Here is a 27,599-nt window from a genome sequence, read left to right on the forward strand (position 1 = left end):
TGTGTCTGGTGATGGAGCCCAGAGGACAAGACTGGCATATGCCAGGGCATCAGTACCAGTCTGGTGACAGAGATGACCACTACAGATCCTCCCACTAAACACCATATCACTACCCACCTACAGACCACAGAGAAAGACAGTGGCCCTATATGGATCCTCGGTATAGAAGCTACATGGCCGGTCCTCCTCCTAAACAAGAATACATTCCTGGATATAGCAGCCATCCTTTCTCTAGCCAAGGGTTTGCATCAAACCAGCCATTACATTTCAGACCTCATTCCAGGTAAATGTGAATAAACACCACTCATTCAGTACCTCTTACTTAGTTTTTTTATTTTGTATGATAATGGACTGTATTGGCATACCTGAGGCTCTTGTTTATTGTTATCACTGATTTATTACCTCTCATTTATTTTATTTTATTTTTTATTAGAAATGTACTGGCATTCCTGATGCTGTTGTTTATTGTTATTTGTCTGTGATTAAGTACAGTCTAGTGGATAAATGCTAATATCTGTTTAGGCAGGAATATGACTACTCTGCCCCCAGTTACTGGCCCTACAGAGAAGACTATGGTTATTACAACTATCATGGATATCACAGAGCACAATACAGCTCCCCGGGTACTTAAGCTTCAATCGCATGCCCTCAGTATGAAGTTAACAGTAAACTTACAGTACTAAATACACATCATTATCATAATTCTCATTAAGGTTATGTTCAGTCCGTTCTTGTTAAATTTGTTGCTGATCTGTAGATGGTGGTGGGTGGAGCAACGCAGATGGCTGGAGAACTGAGGGGTATCAGGTCAGAGTACTGCAGCAGGAGTTTCCAAGAGCTGCATATCCTGATCAGACAGGGTCTGTCTATGACCTTTACTCATCCACTACTGCTTTTTATGCCAGAAATACGTATTTATAAAAAAAAAAAAATCAAGTGATTTTACATATTTGTTTGTTTCAAATCAAGTGACTTTACGCATTGTATTTCACAGCTACAGCCTTGGAACGGTCAGTGGTAAATATGATCATGGGGTATCAGAGAGACAGCACAGAGAAAGTATGGAAAATGGAGATGGAATGGGAGAGGTTTGCTTATATACATTAAAGTAGACATCAGTATATATATTCCAGCTCTGTTCTGTTGACCCTTTGGCTATTTTGTTTCATCTTCTCCAGGTGAATGATAATGGAGCTCTTGCCAACTCTAAAACCTCAGGTCTGTCCTCCAGCAGCTATGAGCTCAGACAGTACATCAATGAAGCTGATCAGAGTGAACCTGAGCCTATATCTAACACAGGTCTGTTAGAACTATAGCAAAACAGTCATAGAACCAAGAACTATCCAGAACACTTTTCTTTTTGCTCGGCAGATGAGTAATGGCTGTTATTGTTCTTTAAAAATGTGCATGGAATGGCAAATTGGCTTCATCACTCAAGCATTTGTTCATTAATTTTTTTTATTAGTCATATTTATTCATGGTCACAAAAAATGGATAAATACAGTGAGGCCAAAAAGTCTGAATGCTTCGATTTTAGCATTTTTTCATAACATTATGTAGTAGCACTTCATTTTACAGTGTCTTTGTTACACATATTACATGTATTGAATATAGTAATAATGGTAACACTTTACAATAAGTTTCCATTTGTTAACATTAGTAAAGGAATTAGGTAACATGAACAAACAATTAACAATATATTTGTTACATAATTTATTAATCTTTGTTAATGTTATTTAATAAAAATACAAGTGTTCATTGTTAGTTCATGTTAGTTCATAGTGCATTAACTAATTTTTACTAATACAATCTTTGATTTTAAATATGTATTAGTATATGTTGAAAGTAACATTAACTAAGATTAATAAATGCTTAATAAGTATTGTTCATTGTTAACTAATGTTAACTAATGTTGGTAACTAATGTTAACAAATGGAACCTTATTGTAAAGTGTTACCGTAATAACAGTCAATTATGCATAATTACAAGCAACTTACCCTAAACCAAACCCTTACCCTAACCCTATAGTAAGTACATGTTGTTCATTAGTAATAATCAGTAATTACTTGTGTAATTATACTGTAACAAGGACACTAAAATAAAATGTAACCTATTATATTGTTATCAAAACAATTTGAGTGAATTTAACAAGTTACATAACAAGATGAATTGATAAATTAACATGAATGTCAGAATTTCTTAGTATTTGATATGTTTCCCTTTTGCTTTAATGTCAGCATGCACTCAACTGGCATTGACTCCACAAGTTTGTTCAAAACCTGATGATCCGTGTTCTCCCAGCATGATTGGAGAATATACAAGAGTGTTTACTGCTTCAATGAAAGCAAGGAAAACCGACCTTTTATCAAATAAAATAAAATAAATGAGTTAACATGGCAAATGTTACAATTTTTTTTAATTTGATTAGTGACCCAGAAATAGTGCATAGTTTTAAATAGTTATTTTTCATTTTACGTCATAACATCTCTTTGTTTCACATTTTCAAAATCCTAAAACTTTCTGTTTATTTCAAGATTCAATTTAGAATCCCATATATTTTTTTTTAGTGTGGTGACAGTCCCAGACTTTCGAACTCTGCTGTATATTGTTGTGGTCCTATTCCATAAACTTGTATATTTTTTAACTTTTCGATTTATTAGATTTAGATGCTGCAGTGGAAGCCCCACTAAAGTTCTGCATCCCCCATGTGGCAGTGAGCTTTGGGCCTGCAGGTCAGCTGGTATGGGTCAGTCCTGCCCTTGCCTCTGAGGGTGAGCCTGCTCAAGTGGAACTCCACAGCTTAGAGGTAAGAAAGACAGCACTACAAATATACATTTTAAAGAGTCTTTATTCCAGAGCTTACAGAGTAAACATAAATTTTTTTATGTAGAGTATCTCTGTTTTGTTCCCCAAATTACTATAGCGCTTGTTGAAACATCTTTGTGAGTTGTTTATAGTGAAGTATATGAAGTAATGTTATGGATTATTATATGTATATTACGGAGGATTATACAAGGATTATACATCATTTCAGGTAATTATGTGTGACACAGAGGAACAGCAGGATATGAGAGACTTTCCTGGGCCACTGGTCAGGTAATATATTCCAAAATATCCCTCTCACAAAAATACCTTCAGTTTCTAATTACAGTAATCTCATTACATATTCTTTACTGGTGCAATAAGTAAGAAAACAGGAGAAAACAATGCATTTTGAGGTCCATTTGAGATGCGTGGTGAGATTAGACTTTTTAGAGGGGTTCAGGTAGGAAGGACACGGGAGCCGATTTCACAGTCCACTTGAGTCAACATTTAATGCAGTTGTTTTCAGCTTCACAACAAAGTATTGGCTTTTAAGCTTCACAACACAGTAATGGCTTTTCAGCTTCACAACAAGGTATTTTACAGAATACCCATAGCATCTCTGGTCTCCCTCTGTCTGTCTGTCGCTCCGGCAGCCTTTTAAAGCCCCTCTCCATCTTCACTGAAATGAGACACAGGTGTTTAGTGTTAACAATCACCAGGTGATGGCCCTTACTGCTTCCTCTCTCCCCAGTGACAGACACACGACCACATCCCACTCCACAGATTTCTATATTCATAACATATAATCAAGAAAGCTAATTTCCATGTAAAAATTTTCATCGTCTCCTTTGCTAGGGGTCATGTATGAAGAGCCACATTAGGCCTTCATTGGTTTTTATTTTAAAGGGTGGTCAAGTCAATCAAGTTTTAGATTATTTGCCTTAACTATTCATCAAAAAGCTTTGTACACTGACCCAGTGAATTAAATGTTTGAAACTGGTGCTATAATTTAATTTGATGAACGAGTGTCTTTAACTGGACTGTTGCTTCTCTTCTTCTTTTGTAAAGCGAGGATTTGCATAAGGTGGATGCCATTAACTTTGCACTTCAAATGTCTGAGAAATGTCTGAAGGACGAGAAGTTAGAAGATGCAACCTCTGCTGCCCTCTTATGGCATCTACTAATACTGCTGTGCAGACAGAATGGAGTAAGTCACATTACTCATCTCATTACATTGCAGGATTGCAATGTTACTACTACTAAGCTTTTGCATAGTAATTCTGTAAACCACTTCTTTTCCTATGCATACATTATCATATTTGTAAGAGAAGTCAAGACTTCTGTGTGTGCTTAGTGTGTCCCTGTTTGCATTTAGTGTGTGTTGGTGTTGTGTAGAGAATTGTGGGTTCAGATGTAGCAGAAGTGCTGATGAGGGACACCAGTTCTTTGGGTGTGTGTGAGGTCTCTGTTGAACCTGCCAATGAAGCAAGCCTCATCGATCTGAGTGAAACTCCCAAACCGGAAACAGAGACCATTAACATTGCAGACCTTCTGACTGGATACCCCCCAACTGACAAAGAGAGCGAAGAGCAAAACCTTGAGAAATATACCAAACTATTGCTGTCTGGCAGGAAAAAGGTTGCTGTTTTCATTGAACTATTTGTTCTTTGTAATTTCTGCTTCTTTTGACCTGTGCCTCCTTCTGTTATTCTATTCCACTCCCTTTTTTTTTTATTCTTCCTTCATTTATAAGAGTTGACAGCTCCCTGCCTCACTTGTAAAGCACACCAAAAAATGAAAATGTACTCAACTTCATGTCATTCCAAACCGGTATGACTTTCTTTCTTTGCAGAACACAAAAGGAGGTGATTTAATGAATACTGCGGAGAGGCTTTTCAATACTTAGAAAGTACCATGGTGTATGAAAATTGCAGTGATTTAGTTCTGCAGTATATTTCAAATTACTATGGTATTACCAAATGTCTTTTGTCTGATCTTTTCTCTCGATGCTCCCCTCCCTGCAGGAGGCACTGGAGTCAGCCATGCATAGTGGTCTTTGGGGTCATGCCTTATTTCTGGCCAGCAAAATGGACAGCAGATCCTACAACACAGTGCTAAGCAGGTTTGTAGAAGTGTGAAAGATGACTGACAGCCCATGCCAGAGGGGCATTAGCCCATGCTCATTTTGACAGTAACATCTCTTAAATATAGCTGCAAAAAGCAATTAACGGGGTTAAAGTGGTTTAAGGCCTTTAAGCACATGCGTAAAAAGGTATTATGTTTTATTTAGCAAGCATGTAACCACCAAGTAATTACCTTTTACAGCCAATACAGGCAATTTACTAAGGAAATACATGATTTTTAAAGCTTTTTAAAGCTCATAGCACCACCTATGGTCCGATCTCCATAAAAGTCTGCATGCTTGTTTAGAATCATATGTCGCATGTGCTCACCAAATTTCGTGAAGTTCTGAGTTCTGAGTTGATAATTATTGACCTAGAGATTCCAGAGAATTGTACTGCATTGGTTTTATTGAGGCTGAGCAAAAAACCTAGGACTAGTTCACAAAAGTAGGTTTTTTACATAATCATGAATATTTAATGAACGATTTGATTGACAGCAGTGGTTCTTGAGGCAAAGTTGTTCAGAATGAGGAGATCTAATATATGATACAGGTGCATCTCAATAAATTAGAATGTCGTAGAAAAGTTCATTTATTTCAGTAATTCAACTCAAATTGTGAAACTCGTGTATTAAATAAATTCAGTGCACACAGACTAAGTAGTTTAAGACTTTGGTTCTTTTAATTGTGATGATTTTGGCTCACATTTAACAAAAACCCACCAATTCACTATCTCAAAAAATTAGAATATGGTGACATGCCAATCAGCTAATCAACTCAAAACACCTGCAAAGGTTTCCTGAGCCTTCAAAATGGTCTCTCAGTTTGGTTCACTAGGCTACACAATCATGGGGAAGACTGCTGATCTGACAGTTGTCCAGAAGACAATCACTGACACCCTTCACAAGGAGGGTAAGCCACAAACATTCATTGCCAAAGAAGCTGGCTGTTCACAGAGTGCTGTATCCAAGCATGTTAACAGAAAGTTGAGTGGAAGGAAAAAGTGTGGAAGAAAAAGATGCACAACCAACCGAGTGAACCACAGCCTTATGAGGATTGTCAAGCAAAATCGATTCAAGAATTTGGGTGAACTTCACAAGGAATGGACTGAGGCTGGGGACAAGGCATCAAGAGCCACCACACACAGACATGTCAAGGAATTTGGCTACAGTTGTTGTATTCCTCTTGTTAAGCCACTCCTGAACCACAGACAACGTCAGAGGCGTCTTACCTGGGCTAAGGAGAAGAAGAACTGGACTGAGTGGTCCAAAGTCCTCTTTTCAGATGAGAGCAAGTTTTGTATTTCGTTTGGAAACCAAGGTCCTAGAGTCTGGAGGAAGGGTGGAGAAGCTCATAGCCTAAGTTGCTTGAAGTCCAGTGTTAAGTTTCCACAGTCTGTGATGATTTGGGATGCAATGTCATCTGCTGGTGTTGGTCCATTGTGTTTTTTGAAAACCAAAGGCACTGTCTGGCACTGTCGTTTACCAAGAAATTTTGGAGCACTTCATGCTTCCTTCTGCTGAATAGCTTTTTAAAGATGCTGATTTCATTTTCCAGCAGGATTTGGCACCTGCCCACACTGCCAAAAGCACCAAAAGTTGGTTAAATGACCATGGTGTTGGTGTGCTTGACTGGCCAGCAAACTCACCAGACCTGAACCCCATAGAGAATCTATGGGGTATTGTCAAGAGGAAAATGAGAAACAAGAGACCAAAAAATGCAGATGAACTGAAGGCCACTGTCAAAGAAACCTGGGCTTCCATACCACCTCAGCAGTGCCACAAACTGATCACCTCCATGCCACGCCGAATTGAGGCAGTAATTAAAGCAAAAGGAGCCCCTACCAAGTATTGAGTACATATACAGTAAATGAACATACTTTCCAGAAGGCCAACAATTCACTAAAAATGTTTTTTTTTATTGGTGTTATGATGTATTCTAATTTTTTGAGATAGTGAATTGGTGGGTTTTTGTTAAATGTGAGCCAAAATCATCACAATTAAAAGAACCAAAGGCTTAAACTACTTCAGTCTGTGTGCATTGAATTTATTTAATACACGAGTTTCACAATTTGAGTTGAATTACTGAAATAAATGAACTTTTCCACGACATTCTAATTTATTGAGATGCACCCGTATGCATATTGTGTGTATGTGTGAAACTCAGCATGATTACTGAGGCGTAAAACTCGTTAGTGCCACTTGGTGTCCGATTTCTTTCAAATTTCTCACAGACCTCTAGGGCCAGGAGTCGAACAGGCCCACCGAGTTTTGTGCCAATCGACCTCCGTTAACCTTGTCTAATAGGTGCTCAAACTTGCGGCCATGTCTTTTGAGATATGCCACTGTCCTCATAGACAGTCATGGCACCTCGGACAAAGACACTGGATGCCAATTGTCAGCTCAGTCAGACTAACGGTTGCGTAGTTAGAGCTGTTTTCATGTTTTTTTTTTCTGTTATAGCGCCACCATGTGGCCAAACTCTGCAGTTTTTTTACTGTTACCTCAGATTGAGCTCATACACATGTGTACCGAGTTTGGTGAAAATATATCATTCGTTCAGGCGTTATAGCCATTTTAGTAAAAATGGCCTGCCCTTTTCGAACGTTTTGGCACCCCTTAGTGACCGTGAGTCGAAATTTCTATTTTTTAAAATTTTTTATAATTACTGATAATCAGACTCCAGAGTATATTTCTTCACTGGTTTGGTTCCGATTGGGCGAAAAACCTAGGACGAGTTCGCAAAAGTAGGTTTTTAACATTATCTGAAATATTTACCGAACGGTTTGACAGACACCAGTGCTTCTTGAGGCAAAGTTGTTTAGAATGAGAAGAGCTATCAGGTGTACTTGTGTTTTTTCACAACACTGCATTATATATAACCATTAACACCTACAAAAATCGTGATAGCACCACCTAGTGGCCGATTTTTTTTAAAACTTTGCACAACCCTCTCAGACCAAGAGTCAAATAGGTCCACCAAGTTTCGTTCCGATCGGTCATTGTTAACCTTGTGTAATAGCTGCTGAAATTTGATTGGCCGATGGTGGCCATGTTTTTCAATATAGGTGAATGTCCATATAAACAATGATGGCAGCTGAGACAAAGACAAATTATGCAAATTTTGAAGTCAATAGGATTAACGGTTTCATAGTTACAACCAATTTCATGTTTTTTTTTGGTATTATAGCGCCACCATGTGGCAAAACCTAATTTTAAGCGCTTGAACCCCTAATAATAAAAATTGTAACAATTACAATAGGGTTTCAGCGCTAAGTGCTTGAACCCCTAAAAATCTTAACAATTACAATAGGGTTTCAGCGCTAAACGCTTGAACCCCTAATAATAAAATCTTAACAATTACAACAGGGTTTCAGCGCTAAGTGCTTGAACCCCTAATAATAATAATAAAAATCTTAACAATTACAATAGGGTTTCTGTGCTAAGAGCTTGAACCCCTAATGACAGCCACAGACAGTCATGTTTTCAAACTGAATAAAGTCATCTGTTCATGTCACACTGCAGTACCCCTATAAAATCCATTAACCTTTGAACGGTTTACAGTATGTGAGCATTTTAATTGTAGCTGTACATTTTGCACTCCATGAACACCCTGGTATGTGGGAAGATCAAATATACAGTAAGTGAAGACAACTGCATAGCCACAGATATGACCAGGCTATATATATATATATATATATATATATATATATATATATATATATATATATATATATATATATATTTACTGTATATATTTATCATCTCCTGGCAGTGTTTCATTACTAGTACTGGTATGCCTTGAAAATGCCTCACTTAGAAGACAACTTCATGTTAATTGGTAACGATTGGTGATATCCCAGTCTTCAAATAGTGTGTCCAAAACAGTGTGTATGCTTATGAGAATATTAGCCGAACTGGTTAGGATTCAGCTGTGTGGGAATTACTTTGCAAATGGTGTGTACATTTGTGTAGTGTTTTTAGTGGTGTTTTCATTCTGTGTTTTGATGTTTTCCAGTTTAAATATTCATTTTTATTTAAAAATTTGTTTTGGGTTGTATATTGAGCTTCAGTATGGCAAGAATGTAAACACATATTCAGGATTGACATTTATTGACATATTGGTCAACCACTGAATATTGTTGAGGACATGTTGTTACGGCCCTGCTATAAGGTAGCGTTTTTGTTTTTAAACAAGACTTCCATTGTACGTGTATAATTGCCAACACATTTTTATTAGTTTAAATTATTTTTCATGGAAATTGACAGCATGCCATTGATGCTCTCATAAGAGCTTACTGGTAATTAGCCTAGAATATTAATTTAATGGACTGTTATGTTATGTTATAAACTTACTGTCTGACACTTTAGTTTGTGTGTGTGTGTACATTTGCTATGTGTATGGGTATCATGGTATACAATTACTGTATGTATGTCAAGCTATATTTATATATATGTCCATGTCATTGCAAATTAATGGTCATGTCTTCTGGCTATATAGAATATGTATTGTATGTGTGTTTGACAGATTTACAGGCAGCCTGGCTCCCAGTGACCCTCTGCAAACTCTTTTCCAGCTGCTCTCAGAAAGAATCCCAGCTGTTTCCATGGTAACATACATCATTCTGTACCAATTGCCAGTTTACGGTTATTAAACAGAATTGTTATACAAATACCCACAATAGACATTTTTCACACTCCGGTTTTTAAATGCGGAAGTAAATATTTGCAGGGTAAACTTTGACAGCGGTGAATGGGAGTGAATGGGAGACCACAGCAAATATTATTTTTACTTACCTATTTGCTCCAAGACCAAAAGAAAAACTATTACATTTGAATGACTTTCCAGAAGAGGAAAAAACAGTGAGTGGTGGATTAAGACTGTAAAATAGGAGAAGATGCCAAATTTACTGTCACTCTCTCAGCAGCTGTAATAGAAACCCTCTCGCAGCTGTGGTAATTCGTTTTTTAAAACTAATTCCAGGGTAATATAACACAAAGCATAATGTTAAAATTTACACTCAACATTTAAAAAATGTATAACATAAAAAAAATGGAGATTTACGCTGCTAAATAAGGCAAAAATGCGTCATCACAGTCTGTGAAAAAGGTCTATAACTCCTCATATACAACCCCCTCTTTTCCTCTTCTGTTCCTCAACCCTGTTGAAAAGACCAGCAATGCTGGTCACCAGCATATGTTGTGTTTTGGATGCCATGTATCCTGGTGTCCCTAACAAGCTTCATAAATATTTCAACCAGCATGTTTTTCTTGGTCAACCAGCTTGATCAGAAAGACTTTGACTAGTTGTCAGGCATACAGAAGAAGTTCTGTGGAGTCTTGTACATGTACATGGGTGGTTGATCAGCATTTTTACTGGTGATCAGCATGACTATGCTGGCCCACCATCTAGACCAGCACCGAACCAGTATAAACCAATTCATGCTGGTCTAAGCCGGTCTTTTAAGCAGGGTATGTCCCTCTCATCTAAATGTTCTCTTTATGTCTCCTTTCTTCTTCTCTTTCCAGTGCTGGAGTAATGAGAAGTTGGGAGACTGGAGACCACACTTGGCTGTTATGCTGTCCAATGAAACAGGAGACTCAATCATACATCACAAATCCATCATCACCATGGGCGATACCCTAGGTAATTTCCAGTCCAATTTTTAGACATAACCATCTTCCTTCATCTATTTATGGCTTCTCATATTTGCCCTAACAAATATTATTCTCAGAGTCAATCTTAAATTTAAATGTTTCCATCTCAGCCTTCAGGGGACTGCTCTATGTCTCCCATATCTGCTACCTCACAGCACATTCTGCCTTTGGCTGGTACAAAAACAGATCAGAACGCCTAGTGCTTCTGGGCGGCAAGCACAGGTGAGGATTTATGAAAAACAGTAATAGATTTTAGTCAGAGTTTAATTAAATGCAACTGAAAACAAAGCTGTGGAAGTACAGTCTGTTCAGTGGGTTCAGCTGACAAAATGTTGAAAATACATCTTTCCAAAAAAACTCTAGTGACCAAAAAATCTGCAAACAATAGTTGTAAAACTTAGACTAAAACATTGACACTAACCATCGAACACACTGTATGTCTATCTCTCACAGCCTTATTTTCATTCACGTAAAATTAAATATAGCATCTCCCCTGACTAAGGTCCATTATAAGATATCTGAATAGTTCCTGAATTCACATGGCTGTTCCATTAATCTTTTGACTGCAGTCTTCCGTTTTCCAAGTTCTGTCAGAACTCCGCCATTCGCTGTACTGAACTGTTTGAGTACTGTGAGAGGCTTGGAAATGCTGAATTTATCATCCCTGCTTTTCAGGTAGCATTTAAACATACTGTAGACTACAAACATCAAGTCTATAGCCCGATCTGCACTTCATCACATATTCACTGTTTCTGTCAAATTTGTTGGTTGATATTTTATACAGTCCTAAAATTCCTTACATTTTCACATTATTATGCTTAAGTGTGGGTTGGTGTGTTTTACTTATTATATAATTATGATTGTGTTGTGTCCTGTGTAGGTGTATAAATTCCTTTATGCATGTCGGCTGCTGGACTGTGGTCTCGTGTCTCAGGCCTTTCACTACTGTGAGGTGGTGGCAAAAGCACTGCTCAGGATAGAGGAACCCCACATGGTGCTGCTGGGATAGCATATCAAAGTAACACACACCTGTACACACTAACACTAATCTTGTAGTTTTAATGTTGTGTTATGCACCTGAAATGTTGTATGATGTGATATCTTATGTCTGCTTTGCTTGATAACACAGTTAGTGGACAGACTGAAGTTGTCTGAGGCACAGCTCAGTGACACAGGTTTCAATCAGCCTTTCCTGGACCATGATTGGCTGGTGCAGCTTCACTGCAAATATCAGGCCATGCAGGTAAATGGAAATGTTTGTATGCGTCTTTAAAATATATATGATGTTCAGTTTTTCACTCATCCACCTTAAAGCTGAACAGTGTAATTTCTGTGCCACTACCGTCACCAAACTGAATTGCAAAAATAATCATAGTTTTCAAACAGATTCCAGAAAACTCCTCTGTCTTTCACTGATTGCCCCAAACTCACTCCATTGGTCGATCCAATGTTGCCATGTTGAGCTGGACGGGGCAGCTCAATCAAACAGAGGAATGCTTTGACAGCGTCACAGAGTTACACTTGGTGAACTCAACCTACAAATGGTGACTTGCTGACTTCCTGTTCCGGTTGCTGCCAGCACACTGCACGAGTCTGTGTTTGTAGCTTGCTAGCCTGCTTAGCATTGCTTATTCTTCTTATACGTTCATCATTTTATCCTTTGCCATTTTACCGTGTGCTTCGTTTTTTTCCACTTTTGTACCGTTTCTACTGTGTGTATTTTACCGCGCGTACCTGTTTTCTCTCTTTTTTCTTTCTTTTTCTCCGCTTGTCTACATCTTGCATCTCGACTGCGTGGATTCGTTTTCTCCACTGTGTTTTACATGGATTGTTGCATCAATCTTAAACCTCTGCTGATCAGGAACCCCATCGAACCACATCGATCTCAAACCCTTGCCGCTTAAGAACAACCATAACAAAAACAACAAACAATTGCGGTAAGTCATGGCATATGCTCATGTTATTTCTTCCTGCATTGCATGCCACATGTTTACTATAGCTTCTTCCATCAGCAGTGAGGGATTTACATGTGATAAATGTAAGGAATTAGTCAGGCTGATGGAGAAGGTTAATAAGTTAGAGACACGCATCCGAACGCTAGTGGAGGTCAGTGAGAAAGAGAAGCCGGTAGATACTGTTTCGGATGCGGGTAGTACAGCGAGCAATACACACACTTTGGTTCCGGCTGTAGAGCCATTGCAGCGGGGCGTTTGGGTGATGTCTTGTCGGCATACTCGCTCAGCAAAGCGACACCACACTCCCATTCCTGTTAGGGTTTCCAATCGATTCTCTCCACTTAGTGATGCACCCACTGAGAATCATGTTGAAAGAGCCTTGGTCATAGGTGATTCAATTGTAAGGAACGTGGAATTAGAGACTCCAGCCACCATTGTTAAATGCATTTCCAGGGCTTGAGCGTCTGACATCACTAAAGATAATGTTAAAGAGGTGTGTGAACTTGCAAAAACGATGTCAGACACTGTAATATGCTCTGGCCCCCTCCCTGCTCATCGTGGTGATGAGGTTTATAGTAGATTAGTGTCACTGAACAGCTGTATGTCTGAGTGGTGTCCGTAGAATAGCATAGGATTTATAGACAATTGGAAGAGTTTTTAGGGTAGACCTGACTTGCTAAAGAGAGATGGACTTCATCCCTCCAGGGAAGGTGCTCCTCTCCTCTCTAGTAATTTGGCTCATAGTCTTATAATAGTGATAGTATTTGACCAACTGGGGACCAGGTCAGGCAGCAGACAAACTGGTTAATCCGAACATCTGCTAGCTGCCTTGAGACGTCATACAGGTCACATAAACTACAACACATAGAGACTGTATCACCTAGATATCATATAGAGACTGTATCTGTTCCCCGAACTACCAAACACAAACCCTTCACTAAGTCATTTAGAAAAATTTGATTACGGTCAAATCAAACTAAAAAACTGAAGAAGATAAATATCATATAAAGGTAGGGCTACTAAACATTAGATCTCTTTCAACCAAAGCACTAATTGTAAATGAAATGATTACAGATCATAGTCTGGATGCGATCTGCTTGACTGAAACCTGGATTTAACCGGATGAATATATTAGTTTAAATGAATCTACTCCCCTAGGTTATTGTTATAAACATGAGCCTCGTCTGAAGAGTCGAGAAGGAGGGGTTGCTACAATTTACAGGGAAGTTTTTGGTGTTACTCAGTGCACAGAATATAAGTTTAAGTCTTTTGAACTAATAATGCTTAATGTGACACCATCAGATATAAATAAAAAATCTCTGTCGTCTTAGATCACCCAGGCCGTACTCAGATGTCCTTAGTGAATTTTCTATCAGATCTTGTAGTTACTGTAGATAGAGCTTTAATAGTTGGTGACTTTATCATTCACATAGATACCGAAAATGACACATTGGGATTAGCATTTATTGATATTCTCAACTCTCTTGGAGTCAAAATGTGACAAGACCAACTCATCGCCATAATCATACGCTAGATTTAATTGTCATATGGAGTTGATGTTGATACTATAGAAATTCTACTGCAGAACGATGACATCTCAAATCATTACCTCGTCTCTTGTTTGCTGCGATCAGCTAATGTCACTAAATCTACACCACACTATCGTTCAGGTAGAACTATTCTTTCGACCACTAAAGATAGCTTCACTAATAATCTTCCAGAATTGTCTCACATACTCAGTAAGCCAAAAAGTTTAGAAGAACTTAATGTAATAACAGAAAATATAAATACAGTTAAAGAAAAAAGCCCTGCACCATGGTACAATGATCAAACTCATTGTCTGAAGAGAACAGCTCGGAAAATAGAGCGCAAGTGGAAGAATACAAAATTAGAGGTATTTCACGGTGCATGGAAGGATAGTGTCTATAGCTGCAGACAGACACTAAAAGCTGCCAGGTCAGCATATTATAGCAAACTCATAGAAAATAACCACAACAATCCTAGGTGTTTATTCATTACTGTGGCTAAATTGGTTAGGAATAAAGCATTGACTGAACCAGATGTTCCGTCGCAGCACAATAGTAATGACTTCATTAATTTCTTTACTGATAAAATAGAAATCATCAGAAATAAAATTGGAATTATGCAATCAACCGTCACTACCCCTCAGAAAACAGTGTCTCATAAATTTCCTCTCGAGCTGCTTCAATCCTTCGCTGTCATAGGTCATGAAGAGCTAACAAAACTTATCAAAAAATCAAAAGCCACAACATGTATGTTAGATCCAATACCAACTAAGCTCTTAAAAGATGTATTTGCTGTAATCTCAGAACCTCTTCTTAATATTATTAACTCCTCGCACTGTTCGGGACGCAGACACACTCACTCCGTTTAAGCCAGGCATACACCTAATTTATCCATCAACTCACAATTAGACTGCTTTAGTTAGGTCTGCTGGAACCAGAAACATTTCTCAGAAACATTTCTCATAATCTATATCTCTGCAATAAATTGAATGGCATCTACGCTAATATTATTCTATTTGTTTCCCTGTTACAACTCCAGGATTCATATCCCGAGGTTACCAGAGATGGGCAGAATTAGCTCCGTTCCTGCTTGGTGTCGGACTCCACTGCTACAAGCTGCTGAGTGATGATGACAAACTACAGCCGGTGCTAGCTAGACATCACTTCGGTCTTTTATAATGGACTTCAGAGGATGAACTGATGCCAACTCCAATTGTAAGACATCGGATATTTCATATGCCACTGCCTGAAACTTGGACTTAGAACCCTACCGAACCTCACCGAAAAGACCTGCTGGTTGAACTGCGATGCACCTCACTGATCTCTGCCTGCATCACCTTTGTCTATTGATGGACTACACTCTTGAAATGGAATGCGTAGACTATCAATTAATTGCCAACAAAAGCCTTCATCAGCCAACTAACAAAGGACAATGCATGTGAACTTCTGCAGTTAATCCAAGATGGACCTCAAAGACATTAATCATTAATCTTACAGTTCATATAAAATCTTTGTTTAAACACTGGACCTTAACACTTACTTAGTTTATGAATTTTAAACCATGACTTGCACTGCACACAAATAACTAATATTGGCATTAAATTCATGCTGTTTAGCCAGAGGGGAACTGGACCCCACAGTGAGCCTGGTTTCTCCCAAGGTTATTTTTCTCCATTATTTTTATTCACAATTTACAATCATATTTAATCAAATTACACAATGATGACTCTAAGGTAAAGCATAATTTTCTGTAAAGCTGCTTTGAAATGATGTGTGTTACAAATAAAAATGACTTGCTGGGATACCAGGAAGAAATGAAAAAATATATTAGATATTAGACTGGCAATTTCCGGGAAATGTATATATAGTGTATATATATATATATATATATATATATATATATATATATATATATATATATATATATATATATATAGTGGTCATATCTATGGCTCTGCAACTGTCTGACTGTATATATGATCTGCCCTCATACCAAGGTGTTTATGAAGTACAAAATGTGCAGCTGCAATTAATATGCTTGCATGAAACAATCAATGCCTAATGGATTTTATAGGGGCAACGCTGTGTGACATAAACAGATGATTTGGGTCTTCATTCAATTTGAAAACATGACTGACTGTGGCACTGGGCTGATGTCTGTCTGGCTTGAGCTGTCAGTCATCTTTCACACTGCTACCAGACATCCATACAGAACTCAGTGTGCAGACCACACTATCATTTTACTTCTGCATAAACCATGACACTCGCTGACCCACAGGCCCTTTTTGCACCTGCTATTAACATCCATTTCGAGTGGTCTGATCAACCAAGACAGATAGCAGTTTACACCTTTTTAACATGCATCTCCTGTGACCACTTGTGATCAGATTTCTCTGATCACTTACTATGTCAGAATGTTACTGCATGTTGATAAAGTGCAGTATTCAGGCATTATTTGAGTCGATTTAACTGAATTTCTGATCTATTGTATGTACTTAATATGATCCGAATCATTGCATGTTAATGTCAGGCATACAGAAAAAAGATCTGTGAAGTCTTCTTCATGTGAATTTATGCGCTTTTCCAGTTTTTTTATTTAATTTTTCAGATCACCATTTTCCTATAAATGTAACTTCCAAAGATTTAAAGGGGTAGTTCACCCAAAAATGAAAATTCTCTCATCAATTACACACCCTCATGCCATCCCAGATGTGTATGACTTTCTTTCTTCTGCTGAGCACAAACAAAGATTTTTAGAACAAATTTTTAGCTCTGTAGGTCCTCACAATGCAAGTGAATGGGTACCAAAATTTTGAAACTCTAAAATGCACTTAGAGGCAGCATAAAAGTAATCCATAAGTAGGTTAAATCTACAGTATAACTTCAGAAGTGATATGATAGGTGATAAAGAGTTCAAAACAACTATAAACCATTATAGTGAAAAGTACTTAAATATTGATCTGTTTCTCACCAAAAGAGATCGTATTGCTTTAGAAGACTTTAATTTAACTACTCGTCGTATGGATTACTTTTTTTTACTATTGTCTGTGCTTTTTGGAACTTTAATGTGCTGATCACCATCCATTTGCATTGTATGAACTTACAGAGCTGAGATATTTTTCTAATCTTCGTTTGTGTTCTGCTGAAGAAAGAAAGTCATATACATCTGGATGAACTATCCCTTTAAATATTGATCTGTTCCTCACCCACATTTATCATATTGCTTCTGAAGGGATGGATTTAACCACTGGAGTCATATGGATTACTTTTATGCTGCTTATATGTCCTTTTGGAGCTTCAAAATGTTGGTACCCATTCACTTGCATTGTGTGGACAGACAGAGCTGAAATATTCTTCTAAAATATTTGTTTGTGTTCAGCAGAATGCATTAGTGTTTACACTACAGTGCGATTTGGTCACATGTGTTTATGACTACCTCTGAATGTGGTTTGAGTGATCGGATCACAAAACGTTTTGGACCCCGTTTACACTTGAACTGTTTTTTTAGCGTTGACCACTTGTAATAGTATCACCCGAGGCGAATGTTAATACCAGGTGGAAAAGGGTCCTCGGACATCCTGTAGAACACATCTGCAACTTTCCTTAATGATCCAGAGTAGTGACCTCTCTACTGATTTATGAAGCTCTGACAAATTCTGCTATAACCTACAGTATCATTACTTTTATATTTGCTTAGATGGGGAACTATGACTGTAGTAGGACATACCAGTCACCAGTTGTGGAGAGTACTTGGGCTCATGAGGACAGCAACGAGTGTTCAGGTAAAGATACAGTATGTCCCAGTTCTTTAAGTACAGTAAACGCCCCTGCTACTGCACTTTGAGCCAATAGGTGGCACTAGAACTGGGAAAACCCATGAAAATTGCATGTAATTTCAAAAGATTTGTAAAAAGCATCAGGTGAAAGCCATTAAAGGAATCGTTCAACCATGAAATAAAAAAAATGAAATAAAAATGTTGTGAAACACAAAAGGAGATCTCCGGTTAATGACTAATGACTTAAATTTTGATCTATTCCTCACATAAAGCTATTGCATGGTTTCAGAAGATTTGAAATATAGTGCATGAGTCATTTACAGTTCTTTTATGGTGCTTTTTGTCATTTTTTGTGCTTGACATTTAAAATTACTACCCACTTTTACTGTATGGGAAAGACCTACTCTGACATTCTGCTAAAATCTCCTTTTATGTTTCACGACTGGGATGAAACAGCATGGTGGTGAGTGAATGATGACAAACATTTCATTTTGGAGTGAAATGTTCCTTTAACAGTTTGTCTATATGGTGGGAATTTTATTTATTTTATTTTTAAAATTTTCAAAAATGTTTTATGTTCTTTTCTCTCTTGGATTTTCTGTAGATTCCCTGATAAAGGCTGTTAACCATGAAGGCACTGAAGATGAATTCTCATATTCATCTCAGCCTATGATACCTCACAATGATGCCGGGTATCAGGAGTCCTAGTCCCCAGTGAGCCACTCTTACTCTTCTGAAGAAAAGGCTCCTAAGACCATTGCCCCAGTGCCAGTGTACCCTGCTCAGCAGCCAGTGACACTGCCCCCAGTCTTCCTTATGGAGACATTTGAGCCTCCACCAGGTTCAATGGACCAAAGCCACGCTAATCCTGATAGCAGCAATACACATGACATTGCTGCATCCAGTTTGCCTCCAATAAGCTGCAGTAATATTATGAATGTGTCTTGGCTAACATCAAGATGACATTGTTTTACCGAATTTACTGTTCTTATATTATACGTCATCTTAATAATTTGAAACCAATTTACTTTTACATATATGCAACACCAGTTAATGTATACTTTAAATTTTTTAAGGTGATGAGTTGTCTGCCAACACTGTCACGGTGAGAAAAACATCTTTTCAGTTCCTTTACATTTTAAAGTCTCTACTATTGTAGTCCGAGAACTCTTTTAAATGCCTTTATTTCATGGAACGCAAAAGGAGATGTTTGGCAGAATGTTAAGGACTGACAGCCTCAGCTACTCTTCCCTTTCATTTTATTAAATAAAGATGCAATAAAAAGTGAAAGGTGACTGAGTCATTCTTCCAAACATATCTTTATACGTTCCACTGAAGAAAAAAGTAATGTGTTTAGAAAAACATGAGGGTGAGTAATTAATAACAGAATTTACATTTTTGGATGAACTATCCCTTTAAATATAACATACTGTATGTAATATGTGCAATGTGAATGTCAATATGTGTTTTATTAAAAACTTCAAGCAGGGTGTTCCTGAAAACAACAACATACTTGGGAGTGTTGATCACTCTGGGACAATGCCAAGTGAGGACAACAAGAGAGAGACCTACACTCAGTCAGCAAAGGTATATATTATAAAATATTTACATGGATCCTTATGCTTTTTTTTTTTTTTCTTTTTTTTTTTATTCTTAGATTTTATGTAAAATGTTTATTGTTATACTGTATCCCTCTCTGAACAGAGCCCTAAGTCTGGATGGTTCAGTGGCTGGTTCGAGTCTAAGCCTACAGAAATCCTAAAAGATAAAATCCCAAGCTACAGTCCCACCTCTGGGGTAAGTGACCATAAAATAAAGTGCTGTTCAGACTGAACGCATTCTTGAGATAAAAAAGCTAGACACAGTACAACGAATAGAACAGAATGCTGGTGTCTCAAGATGCATTTTTAAAAGATTACATTATTTTTAACCTGACATAGTGTCTAAAAAATGTAGCACACCTGCGGAAGGCCCTGAAAACACAGCAAGACATGGCACAATGATCATACACTTCTATCTAGTGCATTTTCACCCAGAAAAACTGGAAAAAACCCAATGGACAGACACAAAAATGTGTTCGGTGTAAAAGGCCCCAAATGGTCTATGGTATTTTATGATAAAAGGCATCAGAATCAAAAAAGAATTTAAAGGTGATGTAATATTTTTATTGTTAAAATACTTTTATCTCCTATCCCAGCTTAATATGCGGTGTCAGCCACAACTATAAGTAAGCCATACGTTGGTTGCTTCCCCAGAAAAGTGTAAACACTGTGACTCTGTGGCGCTATCAAAACATTGCTCAGTTTGTTTGAGCATCTTGCCCAGCCCGACACAACAACATTGGCTCAACCAATGGTGTACGTTTGTGGTGAGTACACTTGATTGGCAATGGAAGACTGGGAGAGTGTTTGGAAAGTCTGTTTTAAAAGAGTCATTACACACTTCACCATTAACCCTATAATGCTGCCTGTAAATTTGATACTCTACTTTCTAAAGCCTGTGCATCATTAACATAATCAAAATGTTGCTGAAAATCCTGTTGTCTGCTGCCACCTGGTGGACGTTTCCGGGCATTTCTTGATTGAAAAATATGTTAAAAAAAAAATAAATAAAAAAAAATAAAAAAAGAATTTCCAAAAATGTCTGTATTGCATGTACTTAAATTAGAAATCTTTGCTGATTTTAATAAAGTAAACGTGACAGTAATTATTATATTGTTACTGATATTTTAAAATGAGTATTTGCTGAATATAAGCAACTTGTGCTTGGTTGAAATTTTGTAGCTTATTTTATTGAAGAAGCCTGTTGAAATCCATGTATCAAATATGATACAATAGGCTTTTGAGGTATATATCTCAATCACCATTCCATTCATGCCCGCCACAAAAAAATAAAATAAATAAATAAATCACAGAGCTTTGAAAATTCTGACATATACTTTTTATAATATATATTTAAAGTGTGAACTAATATTTTTGTGTATTTTCAAATATGCAGCCTGCTCTATCATTATAAAGATATTATTTTGCATTACAAGCTATTATCATCTTACCACAAGTCCCTGAGACCCAGCAAAAAAGTACAAAAATAAAATAAATAAATGTCAATATAGTGTTTGGTGCATATAATACATATGATAAAAAAAAATCTAATTGAAAAAATAATATTTTATTCATATCAAATTTGATGTGCTGAATTGAACTGTGATACATTTCAATCCATATTTATAGACCAAGGAGAGGAAGGTGTCATGGCCAAACTCTCAAACATTTGTTATCTCTGAAAAGCTCAGGGAGTCCTCTGATAATACCCCAAGATTTACCACTGTAGCATGTATGGGCTAAGATAAACTTAAATAACAAATGTCCTACACAAAAATATTATACATAAAAATAAAATAAATAAAAAAACGTGCAAAATTAGTTTTTACTATTTCTTTTTATAGTTTATCTAATGGTACTAAAAACAATGCATTTCTGACGATTCTTTCATACGTTAGGCTTTACAGGGTTAAAGACGGTTTAAGTGCTGTTGCTTATGTCCTGTTCTCTTAGACTTTATTTAATTGACTTAGTTTATGAAAATTACAGTTTTCACTGTTGAGTGTGGGGTAAAAAAAAAAAATAAAAAATGTTCAACCACAATCTCAGTTATTTATATATATATAAATAACCTTTCATTTTCCTCAGTGAATATTACAATAATTATAAGTATCTCAGGAATTTAACAATTGAAAGTTATTATAACTCTAATCTCACAGCAATTAAAACAGTGACAAAACTATTTTAAGTAAATATCCAACTGCTCTTTATCCATAAATACTGACATAGCTATTATCCAGTGGTAATGATGTTGCTTAATTTTCACTGACCCTGTCATACCCTTGTTTGCATTCATGAAATATAATTTTGGTCTGTTTCTTGTTAGGAATCAACAGCCAAATGTCCATTCCCTTCCCCTGCCCCAGCAGCCACAGTTTGGTCACAACCCCAGTTCAGTGGGATCAATCCCTATTCTAGGAGCGCTGGTGAGTAAAGGTTCTCTCTATAACTGCCTGGTTTTGGAATTATTGGAGAGATACTAGCTTTGAGAGTGTTGCATACTGAGTGACCATGAGCTGGCAGCATCAAACCTCTCCTAATCACTGTGTCTGTTTGACACCTGTTAACATTCAACATCTAACACTGATGTCTTCTCTGTCCATACTAATGAGTCTGGTGACATTTACTTGCTATACTGAGATAAACCACAACTTTCAGCAATAGAATAAAGAGGTTTAAAATGATATATATATATATATATATATATATATATATATATAAATTATGGAACATATTTTTCCATTTTATTTAGTCAAAAGATTTTTTTAATTTTAAGTTTCCATAGGTCAAGGAAAACCTGGGGACTTCATATGTGTGATTTTCAGGCTGAGGAATTAATCAAATATTTAAAAAAAATAAATAATGGAAATATCTAAAGTGATGTTATGCCCAGATCCAAAATATTTCATCAGCTATAAATTGCTCTTTGTGAGCACAGTCTCTATATCAAAAAAAGATATATCCTTATACATCTAAATTCATTGGTCAAAAGGAATGGGAGCCCTATTTTCTGGAATGGATTTTGAAAAATAAATTTTTCATCTACTCTTCTTTCCAGTAATTTTACATATTATTTTAACACAAATGAAAGGGCTTGGAGCTCAAACAAGGAGTTATTAGTAATATCTAATAGTCTAATAGTACCATATAGGTACTAGAGCTAAGAATTTGTGTCTCTACTGTGTTACAGGACAAAGGTTGGCTGGGACAATCAGTCAGAATCAAGGGTCCATGTCCCAGGTAAAATTTTTGGGGCCAGTGTATACACATTATAAGTTAGTAACTGTCTTGTAAATATTCAGGTTTTGTTGTTTTGTTCAAAGGGTCCCTAATTAAGGTCTACATTGGACAATATTCACCAGCTGTGGAACATATTGAGGGACTTTTGGATTTCAGCATGGTGTTCAAGACTGATGCACCCTAGTCTTTTGAAGGGACTTTTGAAGCCAAGCCCACCCCTGCAGTTATTTTGTTCTTGCTTCACCTAAAATGTCCTGTTTTTTACATGTGAGGCTACCCTGAAGACAGTTCTAAAATAATCTTTTAAATGTTTGGTGTTCTTGCTTCTTTAAATGAAGACATTGAACAGCTGAAGCACAGCCCTGGCAGCTGACTTTTGGGATTTGCATCATGGCCTGTAGGGAGGAGGGGGCATTATGTGAAATGGTGCTGGACAAAAGTGCTGTGACCCACTTAAAGATGAACTTAAAATATCACCACAGCTGGTAATGTCAGTGATTATATAACTCTATAACATGTAACCCCCCCCCCCCACCCCCCAACAGTGATTATGCTTATTCATCGCCTTAAAAGAGGCAGGAGAATGGGAGCCAGGAGCAGTGCAAATATGGGTCATGTATTGATTGAGTAAAAGGGGGGGGGGGGGGGGTGTATTGGGGGGTGTTACCATGTTCTGTTCCAAAGATAATATTGATATCAGGTAGTGACTGACACTGGTGGAGGTCAGTTTGTAATATTATTTCATCTATATGTCCTAATGCTATCTAATGTACAGTATTTTCTCCAGCATTTTATATGTTTAAATGCACTGTTAATTATACTTAATCTAATTCTAGCCATTGATATTTTACTAAATATATGTACCATAACACAAGATTTATAATAAAAAATGGCAGTAATAAATGATAATAATATTTGTATAAGTAATATGAATGTATATGATTGACCAAAAATGTATTAAAATATAACTAAAACTATGGCAATATAAGCCAGTGTCTCTTGTTGCATCAAGTAGGACAGTGGACTTTGACAAGAGGAATGCCAGCTACTTTTACCATGATTGTGCAGGTCTAGGAGTATAGGGAAAAATGTTGGCACTCTGAGAATTAGGGTCACATATCCTCAAAGGAGACATAAAAAGAGAACAACAGGATTCCATCTTACACCCTAACATGTGTCCAACACCAGACTTTACACCTAGGGATACATGACTCCTCAGTAATACTGCTTTTATTTGACAGTACCATATTCTTTTTCACTCCTGGACAACAGAGAATCTAATGTAAATGTTTTTGTTTCTAACATATGACACAAATCTAAAACATTCTAAAACACAATTTTCCCTGCTGCATATGGTTACTCTCCCAAATACAAGTAATACAAGCACAAGTAATTCCATTTAGCTTTTAAGAAAACGGACAGCAAAAAAATATTTTATTATTTTTATAATATTATATTATATTATTTATTAAATATTAAAGTATTGACAACATAAAATAGGACAATGCGTTCTGACACCACCAGTATTATTCACACTATTCTAACTCACAGGCAAATAATCTTCTTCAGATGGCAAGAGGGCATCATGTGCCATGAAAAGTTTATAATGTGTCACCAGTGTGTTTACATGCTAAAAATATACACAGTGATATAATTAAAAGTCAAAGTCTTTCAGCAGTGGTCCCCACAATTCCCTGCAGTTAAGACTAGTAAAAATGAGTAAAGAAAGGTTGTGAAAATCCATCTACCTGTGGAATAGCTATGTGGTTAAGGCTGAAGTGGTACATCGATCTATCTATCGATCAGTCAATATCCTTAAGTTGTAAACATTGCCCACCAAAATTTACTCAGTATACTAAATTAATACATGACTTGTATTACTTTTAGATAACTATTATTGGCATTATATTTATTACGTACACTACCGGTCAAAAGTTTTTAAACACTTGACTGAAATGTTTCTCATGATCTTAAAAATATTTTGACCTGAAGGCATATGCTTAAATGTTTGAAATTAGTTTTGTAGACAAAAATATAATTGTACCACCATATTAATTTATTTCATTACTAAACTAAAATGTTATTTAAAAAAAAAAAGTTTTTGAAATTGATGACTTGGACCAAATATAAAGAAAAGCAGCCAATAAGTGCCCAACATAGATGGGAACTCCTTCAATACTGTTTAAAAAGCATCCCAGTGTGATACCTCAAGAAGTTGGTTGAGAAAATGTCAAGAGTACATGTCTGCAAATTCTAGGCAAAGGGTGACTACTTTGAAGATGCTAAAATATAACACAGTTTTGATTTATTTTGGATTTTGTTTAGTCACAACATAATTCCCATAGTTCCATTTATGTTATTCCATAGTTTTGATGACTTTACTATTATTCTAAAATGTAAAAAAAAAAAAAAAAAAAAAAAAATTGTAATAAAGAATAAGTGTTTAAAAACGTTTGTCCGGTAGTGTATAGCCAGAGAGGAACTGGCTCCCCCAGCTGATCCTTTTCCCCCAAGGTTTTTTTTCCTCCATTAACTATATCTTATGGAGTTTTGAATTTTTTGCCAAAGTTGCCTTTGCCTTTGTCTTCCTCACTGGGGGCCTAAACACATATAATTTTTATTGCATTATTTTCAATCACATTTTCATTTAAACTGCTCAATGAGGACTTTAAGACATTACAGACATTTAGTATAATTTTCTATTACAGCATAATTTAAAGCTGCTTTAAACGATGTGTGTTGTGAAAAGCACTATAAAAATTAGGTAATGCAAATCTCAGTGTCAGCATGACCCTGAATGTGTTCTGTTAGCATTTCAAGGTGGCTAAATGACATGTCGCAGCCCTGGCAGTGATAAGGTTGCACAGTTGCATGAATACGCTGGTGGCGCACCAGACGGGAAACCATGGCAAACGCCACCCCACACTCTGAGCACTTGTGTGGCCGCACTCCACTGTGAACTGTGAGATGTTCGGATAGGTTGGAGGACTTGGTGAATGCTTTGAAGCAAACTGGGCAGGTGTAGGGACGCACACCACTGTGGATTTTCCTGTGCTCTGTCATGCGGCTGGCCACAGCGAACGCCTTCCCACACTCTGGGCAAATGAAGGGCCTCTCGCCCAAATGAGTGCGCTCATGGCGAAGAAGAGACAGGGGTTTGTTGAAGGTTTTGCCGCACTGCTTGCAGAGGAATGGCTTGTTGTTTGTGTGCATGTTGCGCTCGTGCTTACGCAGGTCGGAGGAGCGCACAAAGTCCTTGCCGCACTCCTCACAGGTGTAGGGCTTCTCTCCTGTGTGTGTTCGGATATGTTTGCGGAAGTCAGAGGACCAGATATAGCTTTTCACACAGAAAGGGCATTGGTATGGTCTTTCACCTGTGTGCAGTCGTTTGTGCTGCTGAAGAGTACCCTGGTGCGAGTAGGCCTTCCCACACATGTCGCAAACATGAGGCTTAAGGCCACGGTGAGTGTCAATGTGGCTCAACAGGTTACTGTACTTTTTGAAAGCCCAATTGCAATAAGTGCACTTGTATGGGCGGTTTTCCATGTCTCCCTCCATTCCTCGTTTCTTCATTGCAGCAAACACAAACTGACCTTTTTTCTGTGGAGGGTTTGGTCCGTCCTTTTCATCTTCCTCCACCTCGCATTTGTCTCCCGCTGTTCCATGCTGCTCCTTTGGAGACACTGCCAGTGCACATGGCTTAGTGATGTCCACCTCCTGTTTCACTTTCATTTTGGAGATGCTGGCCACTTCCAGTAGAGAATATGGGTCAGATCCAAGCCTATCAGCTTCATTCACTCCTCTCTCCTCCCCAGAAGACTGCTCAGAACATCTCTCAGAGAAATAGGATTTCGCTTGAGTCTTAAGATGGAGGGAGACCATCTTTTTCTCAATACTTGTTTTTATTGTTTCTCTTTCATCACAGCTGGTTGAAGCATTGGTCTCCTCAACACGGGGTGGATTTAGGCTGGCTTTCATGGTGTCGTGGTCAGTGTTGTTACACTTAACAGGCACATACTGCCTTTTACGGCTGAGAATCTTTCTAATGCTTCTTTTTGATATGTAGACATTATCTGTAAACACTGCTGAATTCAAATGGTCATTCATTTTAGCCATTGACATAGCCATTTCCTTATTTGTTTAATTTTCAGGTTTTAGTGCTTTGACCCTTATTACCAAATTGAGTGTGGTAAGATTCTGTGTAATGTACCTGTGCAATGCCTAAAAACAAGAGTTAACATACATTTTAGTAATCATTTTAATCAAATGGGTGGAAGAAAATGGTTGTAGAAACTTAACTTGTGCATGACATCAAATATTCTGCTAGAACTCCTTTCAATACATACTTTGAACATAAAATTAAAAAACAAAACAAGACTGACAATGACTACATGCCAACCAAAATTAAAAACAGTGCCAATTACCAACAGTAAATTAAAAGCTACAGATGCATTCATGTACTATACAACAGATTACTCATTTACAGTCTATGAAAATTCTATGCGGCTCTTGTTTGCCTTATTGTATTGATTTGTGAGAAATTATAGCATGAGCTACTAAGAAATACTGTACAGCAAAAATGTATACTAACTGGAAGATCTTCCAGTAGATACTCTTGGAACAGTTGCAAACTCTTAAGCCAGCAAACAACTGTCAGTGTGTGCCAGTATGTACTGTACTGAAAAATCATTCAACCATCCCACGCATGCAAAGAGTTTCTTACCTTACTAGTCCACTAATGTTGATTTCACAGAGAGCAATTAATCCACTTCCTCTTCATGATAGATTTTTAGGCAGACATTTAAGATACCATAGGAGGAGTCAGAGCACAGTTTAACTCACATGATTTTACATGGGCAATGGTCAGCACTTTGGCAAAACCATTTGCTGTCTGGAAAGATTAACCCATTCACCCAG

The 27,599-nt window shown here is 37.2% G+C and overlaps 2 protein-coding genes across 3 annotated transcripts; one reads left to right on the top strand and one right to left on the bottom strand.

Annotated features, from left to right (window-relative positions):
- On the top strand, positions 1-19,428 carry LOC127446589 (protein transport protein Sec16B-like). Its single transcript, XM_051707634.1, is given in 20 exon segments — positions 1-283; positions 523-623; positions 758-860; positions 995-1,088; positions 1,179-1,299; positions 2,661-2,806; positions 3,035-3,096; positions 3,874-4,012; positions 4,201-4,443; positions 4,830-4,927; positions 9,455-9,536; positions 10,456-10,573; positions 10,695-10,806; positions 11,154-11,259; positions 11,465-11,602; positions 11,714-11,827; positions 17,763-17,847; positions 18,446-18,555; positions 18,918-18,946; positions 19,330-19,428. Coding segments are annotated over 18 exon segments (2,238 nt in total). The 5' UTR covers positions 1-11; the 3' UTR covers positions 18,550-18,555; positions 18,918-18,946; positions 19,330-19,428.
- LOC127446594 (zinc finger protein 648-like) lies at positions 2,850-27,599 on the bottom strand. 2 transcript variants are annotated; one of them, XR_007898227.1, is made up of 2 exons: positions 27,406-27,599; positions 2,850-3,484 (listed from the first exon to the last, which is right to left on the bottom strand). XR_007898227.1 is itself a non-coding variant. In XM_051707640.1 (2 exons), the coding sequence occupies exon 2, from the start codon at positions 26,808-26,810 to the stop codon at positions 25,443-25,445; it is 1,368 nt and encodes a 455-aa protein (XP_051563600.1). In that variant the 5' UTR covers positions 26,811-26,903; positions 27,406-27,599; the 3' UTR covers positions 23,901-25,442. The 2 variants fall into 2 exon arrangements, 1 of the variants encoding a protein (XP_051563600.1); XM_051707640.1 differs by lacking the exon at positions 2,850-3,484 and adding an exon at positions 23,901-26,903.

This window comes from Myxocyprinus asiaticus, chromosome 9, assembly GCF_019703515.2.
Source record: "Myxocyprinus asiaticus isolate MX2 ecotype Aquarium Trade chromosome 9, UBuf_Myxa_2, whole genome shotgun sequence".
Classification (NCBI taxonomy): Eukaryota; Metazoa; Chordata; class Actinopteri; order Cypriniformes; family Catostomidae; genus Myxocyprinus; species Myxocyprinus asiaticus.

Coding starts and splice junctions, on each gene's coding strand:
- LOC127446594 (XM_051707640.1), bottom strand. CDS start 26,810: ATGGCTATGTCAATGGCTAAAATGAATGACCATTTGAATTCAGCAGTG.